The 21,202-nt window shown below is 38.4% G+C and overlaps 1 protein-coding gene across 1 annotated transcript in view; it reads left to right on the top strand.

Annotated features, from left to right (window-relative positions):
* Positions 1–222: 222 nt before the first annotated feature.
* The window catches only part of LOC308429190 (uncharacterized protein), a gene marked incomplete at both ends in the record, with an annotated part of 112,292 nt that continues 91,312 nt past the window's right edge, over positions 223–21,202 (top strand). Inside the window, 5 exons of the mRNA XM_080927935.1 lie at positions 223–417; positions 7,193–7,309; positions 14,528–14,648; positions 18,772–18,985; positions 20,031–20,202. Coding sequence (XP_080784061.1) covers positions 223–417; positions 7,193–7,309; positions 14,528–14,648; positions 18,772–18,985; positions 20,031–20,202 — 819 coding nt within the window. The remainder of the gene's footprint in view (positions 418–7,192; positions 7,310–14,527; positions 14,649–18,771; positions 18,986–20,030; positions 20,203–21,202) is intronic.

The raw sequence follows: 21,202 nt of genomic DNA on the forward strand, positions 1-21,202 counted from the left end.
TGTCTGGGTGTTTATTCTATTATTTTACACTGTAGAGAAATATTTGGGGTACAGAAGAACTTTATTGATATATTCAAGAGAGTAAGAAGGGCTCCCTAGGCCCCTCCTGTTATTATGGGGTCTGGGATGGAAACTGTGAGGGAGATGCTCAGTGTTGGGGGCCTGGGACTCCTCAGCAACTGAGGGCCTCTCTCTTGCTCTCAGTGTCTTTGCTGGGGATAGATGGTCCGGGGTTTCTTACTCCTTAGAGGCCATGTAGGCCATGAGGTTCACCGGCCTTTTGCTGTAGCTGTATTCATTGTCATACCAGGAAATGAGATTCACAAAGTTGCCATTGAGAACAATGCCAGCTCCAGCATCAAAGGTGGAAGAATGGGAGTTTCTGTTGAAGTCTCAGGATACGACCTGGTCCTCATTGTAGCCAGGATGCCCTTTAGTGGGCCCTTGGCTGCCTGCTTCACTACCTTCTTGATGTCATCATACTTGGCAGGTTTCTCCAGGCAGCATGTCAGATCCACAACAGATACATTAAGAGTAGAGCAGGGAGAGAGTCAGTAGGGAGTTGTAGTAGAGGTAAGTTTGTTCATGATTTTATGCCGTTCCATGCAGGTTAGCAGAGACAGTTGAAGCCAGAGAATCAGGAGTCAGAAGATTAAAAGAAATTACCATAGGTAGTTTGAGTCCAAACAAAGCAATTCTGTGAGAAGCTGAGAGAAGCCACGTTAAATCTATTAGCTTGGAGAGGAGTTTGTGCCAGAACAAATAAGTGGAACCAGCCAGCCAGAGCTCGAAAAAAGCTGCAAAGGGTGAACTGATTCAGCAGTGTGTCTCTGAGATCACAATTTCTAGGGGTGAATAAGTCACATACAGTAGTGTATTCATTGAGACAGGGTCTCTCGCTGAATTGGATATCATCAGTTGGCTAGGATGGTCCCAGGACTCCAAAGAAACTTGCTGCCATGCTTGCCTGTTGTGTGGATACTGACTCAAGCCCTCCTTCTTCTTCTATAGACATTTTACCAGCAAAAACAGATCCTAGATGCTAGCATTTGAGATTGTGAAGAGGATAGGTACGATGCCCTTACTGTTCTATCGGTGTTAAAGATGATTATTCCCAGTCGGTTAAGATTTCTATTTCCAGGTTACCAGTCAGTATTTCCAAAACATAAAAGTTTAATTCTTTTTTTTAATAATCTCTAGATGACTTTTATCTGTCCATTGATGAAGGAAGCTGGCTCATATATCTACTGTGGTGCTAATTAACATACAGGGAAATTTGCATATGGGGAAATTTGGGGGTGAGCGTAGCTCTCTGACTTATCTTAATTTCAGTGATAAATAGAATAATTAAAATAAATAGATAAGGTTTTAAATTGGCAAATATTAAAGTATTGTTAATTATCTTTTGTATATTATATGTACATTTTGTACATATGGATAACTCATATTGATGTACTTAGTGTACCGAGTTCTCATTTTTGTGAAAAACATTTAATAGCACATGCTACATTCTAACTCTCCTTGGAGTGATCCTGAATATGATGGAATATATTGACGTTAAATAAATGTCTACTGCATATCCACTTTATGATAGAAATCGTACACCAAGTTGGTCAGAGTCCTTGACAAGATAGAAAAATCAGTGAGCTGCCAACAGCTGTAAGTCACTTTACATGCTTAATATGAAGAAAGCACAAAGGGTTAGGACAAAGACCACCAATGTAGCTTGTAGCTTATTTGGAAGTTGGAATAGAATTCTATGATCAGAGCAGATAGCCATATGCAGTTTAAGCTGTGTGTTGATGAATCAGAACATATCAGCCACACCGATATCTAGGTTGATGACACTTCAAGCAGATGGAAACAGAGATTCACAAATATTTGGCTTTTTAGAAAAGACAGATTGAAAATATAACCACTTAGCAAATCAGAAGGTTTCCCTAATACATATTATCTCTCTAGCAATGGACTCTTGACCAGGCTTACAGATCAGGTATGAGTACCTTCCTATTGAGTGAGCCAAAATCCAATTCAAAAGTGGTTGGTTACCTTCATTATAGACATGACATTATTGGCAGTTGACAATTGATTAGGAAGGAGTGTCATTTGCTTCATGGGTATAGCTAGAGTATATTTATTTATACTGGGCCCTTGCCTCAGTAACTAACTGCCCACATACACTCAGGCAAGTAACTTTATTAAAGTCAGTGGGTCACAGAAGAAGAAAAGAAAGCATGGGAGCTTTCTGGGAATCTGGGTTTCAGTAGAAAAGGAAGGGACTAAAAGGGAGGGGGAGGAGTTTGGGAGGCAGAAAAGACATTCTATTCCAACTTCCAAATAAGCTACAAGCTACATTGGTGGTCTTTGTCCTAACCCTTTGTGCTTTCTTCATATTAAGCATGTAAAGTGACTTACAGCTGTTGGCAGCTCACTGATTTTTCTATCTTGTCAAGGACTCTGACCAAGTCATTGCCAAATGACTGTAAAGATTTTAGCATGTATCTATTACACACACACAAACACACACACACACACACACACACACACACACACACACAAAACCATGAACCTTTCTACGCCCGTCCGAGCCCCAAATACTGACACAAACGTATATTTATTTAATAGCTTTTGGCCTTACCTTGGCCTTGGCTTCTCTCTCATAACTAAATTATCCCATTTTACTAATCTAAGTTCCGCTATGTGGGTGGTTACCTGTCCTCAGTTTTATACATATGACTTCCTCCATGTCTTGGTAGCAAATTTTCTGTGTCTCTCTCTTTCCCAGAGTTCTGCTCTTTGTCTGGAAGAGCCACATTACTATTCTGCCTTTTGCTATAGGACACAGGCTGTTTGTTTTAACCAATCAGAAGATACCTTAGGAAGGCAAGGATGAAAAGATACATATCTTAACAAAGTATACAAAAACATCACTCCAACATATATGTGTTAAAATGTCAATATTATACATTATATTATATAACATATGTTAAAATCTTTTAAATTTACATTTTAAATATTATACTCATAATCTTTTCCAGAGATAAACAACATATAATTTTATCTCCCAAACAGTTTGTTGTTGAAATATGCCATCAATAAATATGTTTCCTCCGGCTTGGTTTGTGTGGTAATCTATAACTACATGAAAATAAATCACCTTGATGTAGACAACCTTGTGAGACACTCTACTCAACAGTTTGAGTTTAAAATCATCCCTGATTTTCCAGTGTTGTTGCTTTGAAATAAGAAAGTAAGCTGCCTTTTCCAGTGATGCATGAGAGATCTTCATTAAAATGCTTCTCATTAAAATGATTTCAACAGATCATCACTGAGCCTCTTGCACAGGAAGATGTTGTTCATTTACCAAAGATTGCAGATCAGAGAGGAGAAAATGTGGAAAATGGACAAATGAAAGGTCAGAACTCTATTTAGTTCAAAGCAATCTGGTGGAGTAATTATTCAGGTCAGGAGCCCTGGTATATGCCACAAGCCAGTGAGAATTATTTATTACATATACAGAGAGTTCAAATAGAACTCAGATGGTAATAAGCTTGCTATCAAGCACAGCCTAGCCTGCAAATGGGAATGTCACTTTAAATCTGTTTCAAAACACTTGTGCATCTGAGTAATATTGAGCTATAGTGAAGAGCAGTGCAAACAGGAAAATGAATCAGACACACATGAAGTATGAGAAGTGCTAGGAAAATGAAACAGAAACTCGTGATCATGTGTGTGGAAAGAATGTTAAAGTCTCTCCCCTCCCCCAGTCTAGTAACAGAAGAAGTAGGCATGCAACACTAGTTTAAATTTCAAGTATCAGAGTGACCAAAAAAAAAAAAGTTGATAAGATGGTAAAGAATGCAAAAGAGATACTTCTCTAATAGGGTAAAATTGCCACAGTCAGTGATGACTTCCCTCCGTAGATGAGTCTCAAGGAAAGAAGCTTCAAAGACTCGTGGACAGTGTTTTCAGATGGATGAGGTATCGTAGTCACAGATAAAAGAGGGAAAGGGAGAGGACGTCTGATGGGTCAGCAGGTTGTATAAGCATCAGTGCTGAGAGAGAAAATGGTGTTCATGGCAAGTTTTAATGTTTCTGTGGGATTTAAAAAATGTTGTCTTTGAGAGTTGGTTCATTGATACCATTCTGTTTCTGAACATAATAGTGTCATGTCTGCCCAAGTAAAATACTGATGGGTTTGGTCATTTTCAATATTTGATGACAAATATATACCCAAGAAAAGGTAATAATATCAAGTGATGATAAGTTTAAACAATTTCTTTTGAAAATAAAACTTTGATTTTAATTTTTATACCTATTTATTTGTCCATTTATTTATGGAATATGGGGGGTGACAGGGGCACATGTGTGTGTCTTGAAGGAGCCAGTTTCCTCCTTCCACTGGGTCATCAGTACTGGCAGCAAGTACCTTCATCTACTGCGCCATCTTGCTCTTCTGTGTTGTTATGAAGATAGTTGTTTTATTGGACCTTTCTTCATACTTTGTTTTAAATGTTTGTATTTTTAGAAAACCTGAACTTATATGTGCCATCCAGAAACCAGAACAGGGAAAGAGGCAGTGAGAAGAGTCAGCCACTGGTGTGTAATTCTCTAATTTTAAAATTCTCATTCAATGTATTTGCTTAATTATGCAGCATAGACCAAGTAGGATAGCATTTTATAGTTCACTACATTTTATCATCTATGTTTAAAATTTAATTAGTAAAATGATGAACTACATACAGAAATTAGGATATTTGTGCAAGTTTTATAAAATTTTTCTTTTGAAATGAGTGGAAAATTTTGAATAGAATCTTTGTATCCCATGTATATACTGCCTGGCAAAATAAAGTAATAGCAAGTTATGTTTGTAGTCCAGATAATAATTCCTATCAGGTAAAATTTTATTGATTCCTATTGACATTTAGTATCTGCAATGTCATAAAATGTAGTTTTTCCTTCTTGCAACTGACTTCAACATTTACATTGTAGGAAAGCACTGAGTCATAAGGTCAGTTCTTATCCTGCTACCTAGTATAAGAAAAGGACACCTTCCAGAAAAGGGTGGTTGATGTTTGGTTATAACGAATGCCATCCTAATGTACTTCATCCCTGTGTAGAAAGTTAGGGATTCTTACCCAACATTATATTCTGCTAACTGGAGTAGATGTGGGAATACGTAGACGGAACTCATTCAGCTACCTCATAGTGATCCAAAGGAGTATCATGGTGTGTGATCTGAACAGTGCAGAAACTTGATTTTTTTCTTACAAGTTTATTTTAAAAAATAACAGAGATACATGTAGAAATTACTGTAAGCATCTTAGTGTAAAAATATATGAATATATTTTTGTCAGTACTTGATTTTTTTAAAGGCTTGATAGTATGCATTGAAATCTTACTATTTACAATGATCATAAACTTGATTTTCTTTGAGGCTAAGTTGACTTTGCTGATGTAATTGTCCTCTTGGGGGTTTACTGTCTTGGCCTGCTAACCTAGTCCTGGCCATAGAAGTTTCTAGTCTCCATCTTATCTAGACCTAGAATTTTTTCATCCTCTATGAGACTTGCTGCTGAATAAGCTCAGCCTTTCTAGTTCTTTCTAATCTCTCTGGCTGGCTGGTTCAACTCAGCTGTTCTGACTCAAACTCCTCTTAACTGATCCAATCTGGCTTCTCTTTTGGCCTCTGATTATTTTTTTCTGCTCTTCTTAGCCTGAAACTAACTCTAGCAATCTGTTGTAATCTTCTGGTTCCTTCTCATTCTGTCTCTTTCTATCTTCACCTGTGTTTAGCTTTTCCCCTTCTCAACCTGTCTGTAAAACTCTGCCCATAAAACTGCCTCCCTCCTTCTCTGTGCTACCCTAGTTTCCCTTTCCCCTCTGTTCTTGTGAGAGTTGGGAACATCCCATTCTGTCAAATCTTTCTCTGATTTGTCACTTTGTCTGCTGCTTAGTTAGACATCACTTTCAAACATGGGTGCTTCCTTCTACAAACTAACTTTACCTTCATCGTTTGGGATCAATGGTGGGTGCTAAGGTCTGAGCCGCACACCACAACTAGAAACAGGTGGTTTTTTGCTTGTTTGTTTTTCTTTTTCAGTACACAGCTCACAATTTGATCAAATGTCATGCAGCAGGTTCCTAAATAGATTAAAACTTGCCTACCTCCATGTATGGAAATTTGGATACATGGTTTAAATTCATTGTGAATGTTCACTACTTAAGACATTGTATAGATTTTTTAAACAAAAAAAACCTTCATACACTATTAAAGCAATTTAATTTGATTTTGGTAAATTTCACAAAGTGAATTAAGTTCATTCCAAAATTGTAAAGAGTTTAGATCACTGCTCATGTTGGAATTCTGACTTAGGCTATGGCAAATTCTTGTCAGTTTGAAGTGCTTGTCAGTGCTTGGGGAGCAGATCAAATATAGGATGAAGCTTAGAAGATGAATTTCAATTAGTGCCTTAATTTCTTCATGTCCATGATTACTCAAAGGCTAAATTTGTTTTTATTTTAAATTAAATTGATTGTGAATTTGTTTTTAAAAAAATTAACAATGAACTTAAGAAAAATCAAATCAAATTAATGTTCATAATTATATCTTTCAAAAAGAAAATCCCTCAGGAACCAAAACCAAGTAAGGACTGAGACAGATGTGATGTCTGTACTTCCAGCCTTTTCTCAAGTGTAAAGGAGAGACTGTTGGCCACACAAGGGCAATTAAAATGGGAAATATTATGCAACTGAACACAAATCCACTAGAGGAGAACATGCATGAAGGTTAATGTGTACTTTATGCCTGGATCATAATTGGGCTTTCTATCCACCTTCCAAGTATAGTGAATAAAATATTAACTGAGGTTAAAACAATCACTTGTAACAAGAGCCACACAACAGAACAGTCTCTAAATCAATCTCAATGTGCAGTCTTGCTAGTGAAAATAAAAGGGGACACATGTGTCTCTCTTCACAGATGAGTCTCACAGTGACTATTTTACAAAGAAAGCAGTGATTGAAAAGAAAACTGAGGTGAAGAATACTGTAGTGACAACACTAGCTACCCATGGAAGCAGGTCTTGTTCATTCAAATTATGAAAATGGAACTGGGTTAAGTAACAAAGTAGAAGAAAATAATTTTTGTTAAAAAACTGTCAATATTCTTAGTAGCAAATTTTCCTTGCAGTTTAAGCAAAAGAGGAAAACAGGACTCAGCAAGAAGATGCACACAGTGGAAAAGCCATCTTATGGCAACACTGCTGCTGCTGGTGGTGATAACACAGCTGCTATCTCTGATACTGGTGTAAGAAATAGTTCCATCCAACAAATGCATTGTGGGACGGCTCATAACCATCAATGTCCTGTTACCCAAAAAAAGCATGTTGGGTAAGTGTGGTAATATTTAATAGTGTATCATTGTTATTGTCCAAAGTATCTAATTCTCCCTCGGCCCAGTGTTCATGCTTAACAAATCTAAGCTTTTACTGGGGATGTTAAGCCTTGCCCTAACATCAAAATATAATGAGATACCACTGTTTCCCATTATACTGACAACTGATGTATTTGAAGGATAATGGCAGGAATATAATTTCTCATGCAGTATTGTTAGCTGGAGTTTGCAAATACTTTTTGTTTGTTTGTTTTTCTGTTTTGTTTGTTTGTTTGTTTGTTTGACAAGCACGTTTAGATAAATAAATTTTTCGCAGGTATTCCTGTTTCTATATCTTTTATCTCCACAGTTTGACCTCCACGGTCAAATCTTTGGTTGGTATTGGAAAAATGATTCTAACTTAACAGACACGTGTTTGGGTGTCATGTTGACAAGGAATGGGGCACCTGTAGTTGTTTTGTCAGCGTGACAGGATTTGTGCATAATAGCAAAACGACAAAGCCCATGGGCCTGTTTGAGAAAGATTATGAGAAAGCCACCATTACTGTGGGCAACAGTGCTCAATGGGCTGGAGTTCTAGACTGAATAAAGGAGAGAACACAAGCTGCTATGAACCCTGGATCAGCCCTAAACCCTTCCTTCCCAAAGTATTCTCTGTTGGGTACTTTTCTCACAGGAATAAGGGAAGAAACATACACAGTGCACTAAACAAACCACAAAGGGGGTATTTTTCTGTAACCAACCAGTTAATAAGTATTTTAGTCTTTGTTGGCATTAAACTCTCTGTTGCTGTAGTCCAAAATCAGTTACAGATAACAATTGAATAGTGTGGGTGCTTGGTTTTAAATCAAAGCCTTTCAAGGGCTAGACTATAGTTCGGTGGTATGCCGCTTAAGTGGAATGGGCCCTGGGTTTAAATACCCAACACTGCAAAAAACAGCTGGCAGAACAAAAACTACAAGTAAATGGTTGAATTTAGCCCATAGGGACTAAAATAATGACATTTTGTCTAGGTACAAGATACTGCTAATTAATTAATTAGTTAATTAATGCAACTCACTTTGTGAACATATTTTCTTATGAAGCACATTATATTTCTACAGTGTCTTCCTGTACATGTAAAATAAGCTCAGTTTGTAAATGTAGCCCATTTTATGCATTTTTATTCTTACTATGGAATTCATATTTTAATACAAATAATTACTTTGAATACTTATAGTTGCTTAGTGGAAACTGCCCTAAAATTAGATGCCCCCCCTTTTTTTGCTTTAAGGTTTTTTTGAGTTCTACATGAATATTGTATGTATTTCCTTTCCTTTCTCTCCTTCGCCCTGCTCCAACTTCTCCAACCTCTCCCAACTCCACCGATGTACGTCTTCTTCATAAATATCACTGTTATGTGTGTATATCGCAGAGTCCCGTTAGTGCTGCTCACATGCACATGTGTCTACAGTCTACGGCATGGGACTGGGACTGTGTCTTAGAGAGGGAGCTTTGTCTTAGAGGAAATCGATTCGCTGTCGCTCAGTCATCTCCGATTGCCAGTAGCTCTTCACTTAGGCACAGTAGCTTCTGATCACCTTCACTCCAGCATGGCCACTGCTATGGTCATTTCGCAGGTCCAGTTTGGGCAATCTTGTTGAGATATTATGAATGAAGCTTCCAAGACATGTCAGCCTGCATCTTATCCTCTTGATCTGACAATCGTCAGGCCCTTCTTCTACAATTTGCTTTGTGTCTTTAATGTAGGGGTTATACCGTATATCCATCAATCAGGGGTCGGCATTTATTTTAGTCATGGTTTTGTAGAGAAACTGAAAACACACACACACACACACACACACACACACACACACATACACATTTTGATGTATGTGCAGATTTATTGACCTTTAAAATAATGATAGCCAAATCACAACTCAAATACTTACCTGGTGCTATGAGGCTTACATGCCTTAGTCGTTGGAGTCATCTCAGAACACCTGCTCCTCGCTGGGGAGCAATGACCAGTAGTCACCAAGTTTACAAGGTGGGTTGCTTCAGTAGCCCTGGTCTAGCATTGGATCCCAGAAAGTTTCTGAGGATCAATAGTCCCATGGAGAAGCTTAGAAACTCGCTGGTTCTACTATCCTTGAAGGAATAACATTAGCAACAACAAAGGGAAGATCCGTTCAGTGGCCAGAGGGAAGATGAAGTAATCAAAGAGCTAGACTAAACTTCCCTCTGAAGTACCCTATTTTTATCTGGTCTCTTATCAAAGTGTTATCCAAAATGAGAGTGGGCCTTCCTTCATCAGTCAAGGCCAATCAGGATACTGCCTCACGTGATGCTCCCTACTCTGAGTCTAACTTGTCACACTTTTGCATTAAACTCAACCATAACACTTACTCTCTGCATTTTGAATAGTTGCGGTTCTCTACAGTAACTTCTAGCTATTGAAATAGAAGATTCTTTGATCAGAGATGACAGCTACATTTTTCAGTGGCTATAAGTATTCAGAATAAACATGAATATTAGTTTAGGGGAAAAAGCAGTAGTATGTTGTGGTAATTGATTGATCCACTATAATTGCCCCAGTGGTGGCAGCACAAATTCCTTCCTACTGTTGCAGTGTTCTGGATTGCAAACACACACACACACACACACACACACACAGCCTTATATTTAATATGCCTTGATATATTTAATATGCTGGGCCACTCCTAAACTTCCACATTGGTTACACCTCCCCTCCAATACTCCTGAGTTATTACTTACTAAAATCTATATTCTATCTTTGCTATTGTGGACGCAGTGGGGGGGTACTCTTTTGTGGTTCTTACATGGTTGGCATGTTCCCTCTTCTGCAGCTCTCAAGCTTAGATCTTACTCCCTTTCAGGCATGGAGATTCTTCTTTCTTCTTCTCCCTTGCTCATGAATCCTAAAGTCCTGCCTCTGTCTCTCTGCCCAGCCATTGGCTGCTGGCAACTTTATTTACTAATGAGAACTAACTGTGGACACGGACCCTCAGGATCTTACATATGGATTCTTGTGCAATTTTGGGAACCCAGTTACCATAATACAAACATTAAACCAAATCCAGAACATCAGTAAGTTCTCCTCTAGGGTCTAAAACCACTCTGGATAGGAAGAGTTGACTAGGTTTACAGTACCAGTGTTACAGCAAATATCAAAAACTGGTTTGCTTATCTCTTTATCGGCACTGCAGGCTTATTCTGCAGGCACTGCTTCTAGTATGGTTGTTTCTCTACACCAAATCCCAACCCAAACACAACTCTAAGGCCTGATAGCTTTCATACAGGTTTATATATTCAATTCTCAATTCACAAACCCTCTACACAATAAGATTACATCAAATACCAAAGATACAAACTGCCCTTCTATATGAGGTATTACACCTATAAAATCCTTAAAATGTTCATAGCTACTTAACGCCATTTAAGCCCACATAGATCTAATTAATCCTTCCCAATGTCCATCTTGGAACTTCTCTCCTCTTCCTCCTCTGTCCTCTGACCTCTGACCCTCTCTCTCCACCTCCCTTACCCTGCCCAATCACCGGTTCTCACCTTTAGTCTACCATTTAAAATGGGAAGGTTCAAATGAAGTTACCTCATGAGTATATGACTAGGCAGCCCTTCTTGGGGATGTGAATTAGCATCAAAATAGAAATAGCTTTAGGACAATCTACATACCAGGCATGAACTTCCTATTGAGCAGTTCTTAAATCCAAGTAAACAGCTATTAGTAAACCTCAACTTTTAAGTTCCAATATTACATCATTATTGATGTCTTAATGATGACAGCATATGTTTGGGTCATAAAATATGGAGAAATTGAGCTGATACTGACCTGTAAGCGTCATCCATAATAGCCTCTTTTCACAGTTCTGGAAGGCTCCATGAATGCTACCAAAGTTTGATTGAAAATGTAATCTTTCATTTTTATCAAGCTCCAAACTATGAGAGCTAAAGCAATAATGGCTGCCATGGTAAGACATGCCCATTGGTGTACTAATGGCATAAATGTTATGAAAGTAACCAAACAGAATTCCACTCAGGTTTCAGGTCTACTGAGATGGACATGCTTGGCACCATTACTAGAACCAAGGAACTATGGGTAGACAGGTTAGATGCCCTAGAGAATAGCCTACAACTCTTATTCTGCCAAATGGACATGCTATTACACTGGCATTAACTAGTGACTTCTTTCTATGCCTGTAGATTAGTCTATCTTTCAGTTACCATAAAAGTCTCTACTTGCAGTACATTGTAATTAACATAGAGAGACACATCTTGTCAATGTGCAGAAAGTAAGGGACTGTGGAGAGCTCAGCATTAACTAGAACATCTATGTTACATCCTTTGGCCTAGGACTCTGGTGCAGAGAATGAGACTACAAAATGCTCAGCCCTAAATGAATAAATATACTATTGCACTCCATCTTCCCAAAGTCAGATCATTATGAAAGAGAGGGTAAATAGATAACTAAGAACAGTGTGGTCATCTTCAACTGTACATAATAGTAAATAGCCATAAAAGTAAGACTCCATTCTCAAGATGCTTCTCTGCCCTTTTCTTTCATGGTGAATGTTTCCTGTGACTTTAACTATTTCATTTAAGTCCAGTCTTACCTGGAGCTGGATTTACAAGCAGTTGTGAACTGCTTGATGTGGTGCTGAGTACTGAACTCAGGTCCTGTGCAAAAGCAGTATGTACTCTAAACCAATGAGCCATTTTAATAAGGTTTGATTAATCTAATTAAGTGAGTGTATCTCTTAGAGGTGTGTATTGTGAGTGAAGGTACTCAAGGTCAGACCTTTTAGAGCGGTAGTTACAGGTAGTTGTGAGCCCCCTGATACTAGGTGCTGGGAACCAGAATCTGAACCCCTGAAACAGAATTATCTGTTCTTGACTGATGAGCCATCTGTCCAGCCTCGACAGTTTCTTCTTCACCTTTAAAGTTGATTAGTGGACATTTTCAGACCATGTTCCCTTGCTGCTGCAAATCACCCAGTGCAGACAGTATTTTTACTGAGTTTAACTGGATCTTCATATCCAAAGGTTAGAAGAGTTTATATGCTGCCTTTAAGGATTTGTAGCAGAATAAGAGTCCTTTACTCTATATTTGTAGCAACTAGTGAATTCTTTCTGAATTGGCTCAGAAATGCAATAATCTAACATTAAAGTGATTATCTAAAATTAAAACTATCTGCACTATTTTTAGATCTTTCTCTAATAAAAACATGCAAATGCATGAGTCGTAGCAAATACACCCTAATAATTCATCTGTTCCTTTGCCATATCTAGCATAGCTACGTATCTATCATTTTATAGGATACTGAAAAGTATCAGCTACATCAATCTGATAGCTGTGGATTTTCTGCAGAAAAAAAAATGGAAGACTTGTAACTGTTTAGTACAAAGTAATGCAGCATGGGTCATTGCTTTTGGATTATGATGTTCTAAAGTGTAATTATATAAAAGTATACTATTTACTTTAATTAACAGTTTTATTGGCACGCCTCTTACACTCCATAGGTATTCGTTTACTGCAGGTGAAAATACTTGAATAAATTCACTAGTTGAGAAATGTCTTTAGAAAAACAAATAATTTCTTTATTGAATTTGACTTCTAAAAATGCCTTTATATTTAGTTTTTTATTTTTAAAAATATTTGGAATTAAGAAAATTACTTATAATTATAGCCAGAAATATAACAATAGTTTAACTTTATCCACCATTGTTTGAACTAAAATATTTGAAGACAGATACAGTGTTTGCAAAGCAATAAGAAACCTGTAGCCAGCATTCTTGGGTTTGAATTCAGTCGGCCACTGATATTCTATATATACTTAGTTAAGTGTTTTCGTTTTTCTTAGCCTACTCCTTTCACTTATAAATTACTGCCATTTCCCTTATAACCATTGTGAAGAATTAAACAAAGTTTAGATTGCAGTGAAGGTCTCAAATAAACTAACTCCTATCTTCACTACAAGAGGATTTTCCTTCTTTAAGGAATTATTTTTTAATTATGGTTAACATCCATAAAGATTTATTTTTATGGAGAAAAGACTGAAGGAGCTGAAGGGTTTTGCAACCTCATAGGAAGAACAACATCAACCAACCAGACATCCCCAGAGCTCCCATGGACTAAAACACCAACCAAAGAGTACACATGGGGAGACCCATGGCTCCAGCTGCATATGTAGCAGAGGATGGCATTGTCTGGCATCAATAGGAAAAGAAGCTCCTGGTCCTGTGAAGGCTCAGCTTCCCAGTGGAGAGGAATGCCAGGGTGGTGAGATGGGAGTGGGTGGGTGGGAGGGGGAGTATCTTCATAGAAGCAGGGGGGTGGGATAGAGAGGGGGTAAGGTGAGGGGGGGAACAGGGAAAGGGGATAACATTTGAAATGTAAATACATAAACCATTCAATTAGAGAGAGAGAGAGAGAGAGAGAGAGAGAGAGAGAGAGAGAGAGAAGTCAACATATTTCTTTTCATAAAATAAAACTAATAATATCATGTTTTCTTGTTGCATTTGTTCTCAGGGTGTTTGCTCAGAATTTAATTATTTAGTTTTAGTAATAAATGTGTTTTTAATGTTACTTTCAACTTTACTGAATCTCACTTGTAGAAGTTTATCGCATTTAAAATAATTTATGAATTTTTGAGTAGGAGAAATAACAAGTACTTGTGTTTTTTATAAATATAATAATTTTCAATATTATCTGTTCTTTTCATATTTAAATGTTGAACAGAAACTTTTGTCTTCTTTGTAGGCTGAATAATAAATCATCCGGTGAAAAGAATAAGGTATTGTAAAGTAAATTTAAAACAGAGTCTCACTCTATAATTTGCAAATAAAGTGATATATTATGAAATATGGGTGAAAAATGCATGATAGAAATTAAAGTGAAAAAATCTAGAATTTTTTGTTATCTGGTGAAATTTATATTGAAACTTACAAATAGTGACCAAGACTAGCCATTGATAATCCTTGAAAAATTAGATTCTTTCATATCTATAAAAATTGGAATCATACAAAGATAGATGGGTGAGATGTTTTGGTAGTTTACCATGTAGTATAAGTATGTGAGGACTTTCTAATATTATATTGTTTATTTTACAGGCTCTAAAATACATGGATGCTATTAATGACACGTTATCTGAATCGCTCTCTGAGGATTATGACTTGCCTGATTATGACAATATATTGATGATAGTTAACCAACTTCAAATGAACTATAAGGGTAAGGCCACTGCATAAATGTAAGGCCTTTAGCATAGGACGGAGGCAGTCTTCTAAGTCAGAATGTGACCTGTCCATGCGAACTGTTATCTGTTTACGTTTTTTAGTGTAGTGTGAGACGTAGGGAAGCAGGTCAACATACTGTTTTCCTTGCACATTTTTGAAGAGATTGGCTTCTCACTAAGTCATATTTTTGGAAACTGTTAGAAGTAAGAAGCCTCTAGGGGGTTGGGTCCATTTCGGGGACAGCTCTCTGTCCTTGCCAGTGTGTCCTGCTGTGCTGGCACAGTTCTTGTTGCCATGGCTCTGTAGCTTTGCTGTAAATCAGCTTATCACTGCTCCATGAGGTTACCTTGGCTATTTGTATTCCTTCTGAATTCTAACTTTTTTTTTTCTCATCCTGTTAAAAATTTCATCAGAGTTTTGGAAATGATTGTACTACTTTTATCATCATTTTCATACACATTTCTGTTTCGTAATATAAATTATTAACATCCTGTGTGTACGAGCATTCTCTTCTTCTGATGTCCTCTTCAATTTTAAATAGAGTTAGCACTATGTTGAGTTAGCAGAGTAATAACAGGCTCTCTCCTAAGGCCTCTGAATTTCTAGCTGCAGGTTCTTAGCTCAGTAATGGTACCAGCTGTGGGTCTCATCTCATGGAATAAGGCTGAAATCCAACCAGAGAGTCATTAGTCATTCCTATGGTGTCTGTGTAACTATTACACCCCAGGGCATATCTTTAGCTCTCAGGATCCAAGGTGGATAAGATTACTGTTCTCCCATGGAAGCAAGCATAGCCTTGCAGCACTGTGAAAGCCAGCTGATTGAGATTCATCTTCCAGCCTGTAATAGCTTAATTTCTCCATGTTCTATGATGCAACCTCATAGTGTTTTCAGCAAAAAAAAAAAAAAAAAAAAAAAAAAATCTTACTGTCAAATGCTGCAGGACAACTGCAGCATTGGCAGTGACTTGTAATATTTTGTGGTTTATGGGACTTCAATGGCTAACAATTTCTAAAATATCACTCGGTTTCTAGCACTGGGCTTTATATTTATTAACCTGCAGTGTCTATCTAGTAGGGGAACAGTTGTTCTGTTAAAGGAGAACTCCATTTAATATGTATACATTCTCTCCCCATCCCCCTCTCCCGTGTCTGTGGGGGTGTGTGTGTGTAAGCTTCTACCATCGTAAATATTTCCATAAAAGGTGTTAATAATATCTATAGTGCTTTTATTAGCTACCTGTATTACCCCCTCTACCCTGATCTACCACTCACATCCCATCTTAACCCTTCCTGTTTCATTAATCCTTTAAACCTTGATACCTCCACTTTCTTTCTGCCCATCGTGGAAGGTCTCTCCACCTACAATGACTCTTCCATAATTTCCTGACTCCTTTTGGCATTGCAAATGAAGCACATATATTTGAAGACTTAAATACAAATCCACCAGTGGTAGAAAAATGAGTGGTATTTGTAAGTCTGGGTTACCTCACTCAAGAGAAATTGTCTCCAGCCCCTTCCATTGTCCTAGGAATTGCATGATTTTGTCTTTCTTAATAGTTGAGTAATATTCCATTTACCTCCTTTTGATTGTCCATTAATTAATAGATTGACGGACATCTTAGTTGTTTTCCATTTCCTAGCTATTGTGAACACGATGAACACTGGATACTCTATCTCTGTAGCAGGATATAGTATCATGATATATGGTATATGATATGGTATGACATATAGTACAGCTGAATCACGTGGAAGCTCTACTTGTAATGTTTTGAGGAATTTCCACACTGATTTCCATAGTGGCTGCACCAGTTTGCCTTCATCCCGGGGGTAAATAAGTGTTCTTTCCTCTGACACCCATGCCTGGGTTTGTTGTTGTTACCATTCTAAGCAAAGTAAGATGAAATTCAAAGTAGTTTTAACCTGTACTTCCCTGATAGCTAATTGTGTTAGACATTGAAAAATGTTTACTGGTCTTCTGGGTTTCATCTTTTGAGAACTCATTTTTATTAAAATTTATTTTATGTGCGTCAGTGTCTTTCTTGCCTATGTAGCTGTGCCTCATGTTCCCGAATGGCCAGAAAAAACGTTCAGGATGCCCTGGAACTGGAGTTACACATGGTTGTTAGCTGCTATATGGGTGCTGGGACTCAAACCTGGGACCCTTAAAAGAGCAGCTCATGTCACAACCATGGACCCATCTCCCCAGCCCCATATCCCTGGTTAATAATTTTTCTCATTCTGTAATCTCTCTCTTTGCTGAAGTGATAGTGTTCTTTGCTGTACAGAAACTTTTTAGTTTTATTAAATCCTACTAATCAGTTTTTGGTTTTAACACCTAAGCTATCAGGCTCCTGTTCCAAAATTCCTTCCCTATGCCAATATGCCCAGGCATGGTCCCTACTTTCACCTGTATCTGATTTGGATACAGTACCAGATCTTATATTGAGGTCTCTGATCCATTTGAAGTTGAATGTAGTACAGAATGAGAGTTGAAGATCAAGGTTCACTCTTCTATGAGCAATTATATTGTTTGACCTGCACCGTTTTGTTTGTTTGTTTGTTTGTTTGGTTGGTTGGTTGGTTTGGTTTGGTTTTTTTCATATGTATTGGCCTGAATGACCTCTTAGGCTAGGGAACTTAGACATCAGCTGGGAAGACTTATTTACTTATCAAAGATAAGAATTTCATACCATCTGTATTAGTCAGGATTCTCTAGAGTCATGGAACTTATGGTAGTCTTTATATAGTAAGGTAATTTGTTGATGACTTGCAGTCTGTAGTCCAACTCCCCAGAAATGATCAAAAGCAGCTGTGAATGGAAGCCCAAGGATCTAGAAGTTGCTCAGTCCCACAAGGCAGGCAGGTGAACAGTCAGAGCCTTCCTTCTTCCAATATTCATATGTAGGTCTTCAGGTAGCTGTGTACTACCACACCTGGATTTGGGACTTGCTTTGTCCCAGATAACCTTGAACTCAGAGATCTCTTTGCCTTAGTTTCCTGAGATTCATAGCCACTATGCCTCAAGATCTCCATGACAAGATCCAGGTCAGAAACTTGTATCTCCCAACCTCAAGATCAGGATCACAGGTGAGCCTTCCAATTCTAGATTGTAGTTCATTCCAGATATAGTCAAGCAGACAACCAGGAACAGCTACTACACCATCTCACCATTTATTTGGTGTATATTGGTTTTCACTTTTTAAACATTTTTATTTTTTTTTCTTTGACTATTTGTTGCATGTGTGTAATTTATTTTGATTTTGTTCATCTTTTTCTATCGTCCTTTATGACCCTCCCACTTTCTCTGGATCTCTTCTCCCCAGCAAGTTTCCTTTCTATGTTTCTTTTTATAAGACCCACTACATTTCAATCAGGTTTGCTTGAGTGAGCATAGATTTTTTTTTAAGCACAGGGCAATGCTCTTTTCTAGTGGATATACCCTTGCAGAAAATTAATCCCTCCCTTCCTTCTCCGACCATTAAACTGTCAGGAGCTCCTCAGAAAACAATGTGGCACACATGGGTCTTCATCCCTGATAGAATCTACCTCACTCAGACTTGTGTAAGTCTCCGCAGGTAACCACAGCTGCTGTGAGTTACTGACTGCTATGAGCACATCATGTCCCAGGCCGGTTTCCTGTCTCCCGCTCTTACATCTTTTGTAGTGTTTTGTGTTTGCATGTAATAGTATCACAGATCAGAGTCTCTTTCTCCTCCTTGCCTAGAAAGGAACTGCTGCAAAGTCCCAAGCCCACTGTCTAGGTTGGCTAGGATGTTCTTCACCTTCTGATCAGATGTTTACTCTTCAGCCTTTCTATTCCTGGTAGGGCAATCTCTACCTACGGAGAATCTTCCTGTGTTCAGTAGAAAAAGATATTCTGTGGAACCCTAAGACTCTACTTTAGCACATATCTAAATCCATATCGGTCGTTTTCTTTGTCTTCTCTACCAGATTTAAGCTAAATGAAATCAGTTCGTTCAAAGCAGAAAATATAGTATAATGCACTCGACTGTAGGCACCAGGTCTGCAATCATATACCATGAATGACAGAATATAAAAAGGTTCATACAGAAAGTGCCCCTGTGTTTAATTGCTACCCACTCTTTCCTGACACAGATTCTGGGAAACCACTGGAAATCCAGGATGCAGTTAATTTATATAAAATGATAATAGAATGTAACCAAAGTCACTCAGAATTGCTTATCGAAAAAAGTAAGAAAAAGAGAAGCCAAGGTAGCGTAGTGCCGAAGAAGCCACGAGAAACAGAAAAGGCCGAACTGCCACTCAGATGCAAAAATGAAGTGCAGCAGCGAGATCTCACTGATGCGGGGTATGGTCGCTCTCACTGCAGAAGTGGGAATTAGATCTCACTGATGCGGGGTATGGTCGCTCTCACTGCAGAAGCATGAAATAGATCTCACTGATGCGGGGTATGGCTGCTCTCACTGCAGAAGTGGGAATTAGATCTCACTGATGCGGGGTATGGTCGCTCTCACTGCAGAAGCATGAAATAGATCTCACTGATACGGGGTATGGTCGCTCTCACTGCAGAAGTGGGAATGAGCAGTCGGGGCAGACTATAGAGTGTTTAGGGAAATATATAAATGCTGTATTACCTTACGGATATTGAGAAATATCTATTAAGTTCATTGGCCCACTTGTTGGCTGAATGATTTCAGGGTGGGTATTTAATTTTAGAATCACACTGGAGCACAAGACTGTGTCCTTTACAAATGTGTGTTTTCAGTGGTTTGACTTATTTCTCATCTTTTCTCTTTCTCCCCCTCTCTCCCTCCCTCCTCCCATCTCTCCCTCCTTCCCCCTCCTTCTTCCTCCTTCTCCTTTCTTCCCCCTGCTCCTCCCTCTCCTTCCCCCCCATCTCAGTGTGGTGTGTGTAAGTGTATAATTTTAATTTGTATAGCATATAGTGCCTTTGAAAAAGCAATGAGTCAATTTTGCATACTGTTTTTCTCCTAAACAGCAATGAGAAACTTTATTTTTCTGTTAATTCTAAGTTATAATAATAACTTAATAATTAATAAGTTAATAATAAGCTCATTATTAGTATTTTTAAAAGGCAATAATTTAGTAGCAGCAACAAGAAAATGTATACAATTTTCAACTTTTCACTCTTCTGAATAATTTAAAAGATCGTTTTCTATAGTCACAGAATTGCTAGTAACAGAGACGGCCAATTCCCTAAATACACCTTAATTATGACCTTTCTGGTCCATATGTGCTTTTTAGAGATTGAATTGTGAAAGCAGGAATGACAGTGTGAAGAAAAAGCACATAATATAAAACACTGTAGGACAATAAAGTGAATTTACTCTTTACCAAAAGGAAATTTTAATGTCAGCATGTCCAATTTGCAGATCAGCTGAGAACCAAGAGGTGCAAGGCAGGAAGGCTGATCGCTGCTATGAAAAAATGAAGAAACAACCGACTGAAACGGAACAGAAATACAAAAGAGAAAAGCAACAACTCGAACTGCGCCTTAGAGCCCAAGAAACAGAGTTGCAGCATCTCAGGAATAATATTAATAAGGTAAAAATCTTGATTCTCCATTTGTTTAAATACTAAGACTTATGATGGTGACTCGGTTCAGTTCAGGGAGTCCTAAGGATAAAACTGTGACACAAATAGGCAGCCTGGAGTTCCCAGCATTGTACTAATGTTGTAATGTGAACTTAAGGTGTCTGCATTGAGCCAGAGTATGTCCTGTGGCCTCTACTGTGCATGCAGGCCATTTTGGGGCAGAAACATTAAATTGTGGCATATAAGTGCACTGTATCGGTTTAATTTGTCCCCTGTGTAGCCATAGGTTCTTTTCCCCCAACCACTGCCAACCCCAGGTCCTGAATAATGACTCAGAGGCTTGTAACTATTTATGAATAAATGCCTAAGCCATAAGCTAGGTTTGTTCCTCTACTAGTTGATAACTTTTATTAACCAGTTTATACTATTCTGTGTCTGCCATGTGGTTAGTTAGCTCTCCTTTGTTCCATACATCTGACTTCCTCCTAGTCAAAATTGCTGAGACCAAAAAGTACATGCTGACAGGAGCCAGATATGGCTGTCTCCTGAGAGGCTCTGCCAGATCATGACAAATCAAATACAGAGGCAGATGCTCCCAGCCAACTATTGAGCTGAGAACAGGGTTCTTAGTGGAGGAATAAGAGAAAGGACTGAAGGAGCTAAAGGGGTTTGCAACCCGATAAGAACTATATTCCCAACCAACCAGAGTTCCCAGGGACTAAACCAGTATAGAAAGAGTACAACTGGACTGACCCATGGCTCCAGCTGCATATGTAGCAGAGGATGATGGCCTTGCTGGGCATCAATGGGAAGAGAAGCCCTTGGTCCTGCCAAGGCTCAATGCTGCAGTTTAGGGTATTATCAGGGCAGGGAGGTGGGAGGGGGTTGGTGGGTAGGGGGGCACTCGCACAGAAGCAGGAGGAAGGGGAATGGGATAGGGGTTTATTGGAGGGGAACCCGGAAAGTCGATAACATCTGAAAAGTAAATAAAATATATCCATTTTTAAGT

Source organism: Micromys minutus, assembly GCF_963924665.1.
Source record: "Micromys minutus genome assembly, chromosome: 13".
Taxonomy (NCBI): Eukaryota; Metazoa; Chordata; class Mammalia; order Rodentia; family Muridae; genus Micromys; species Micromys minutus.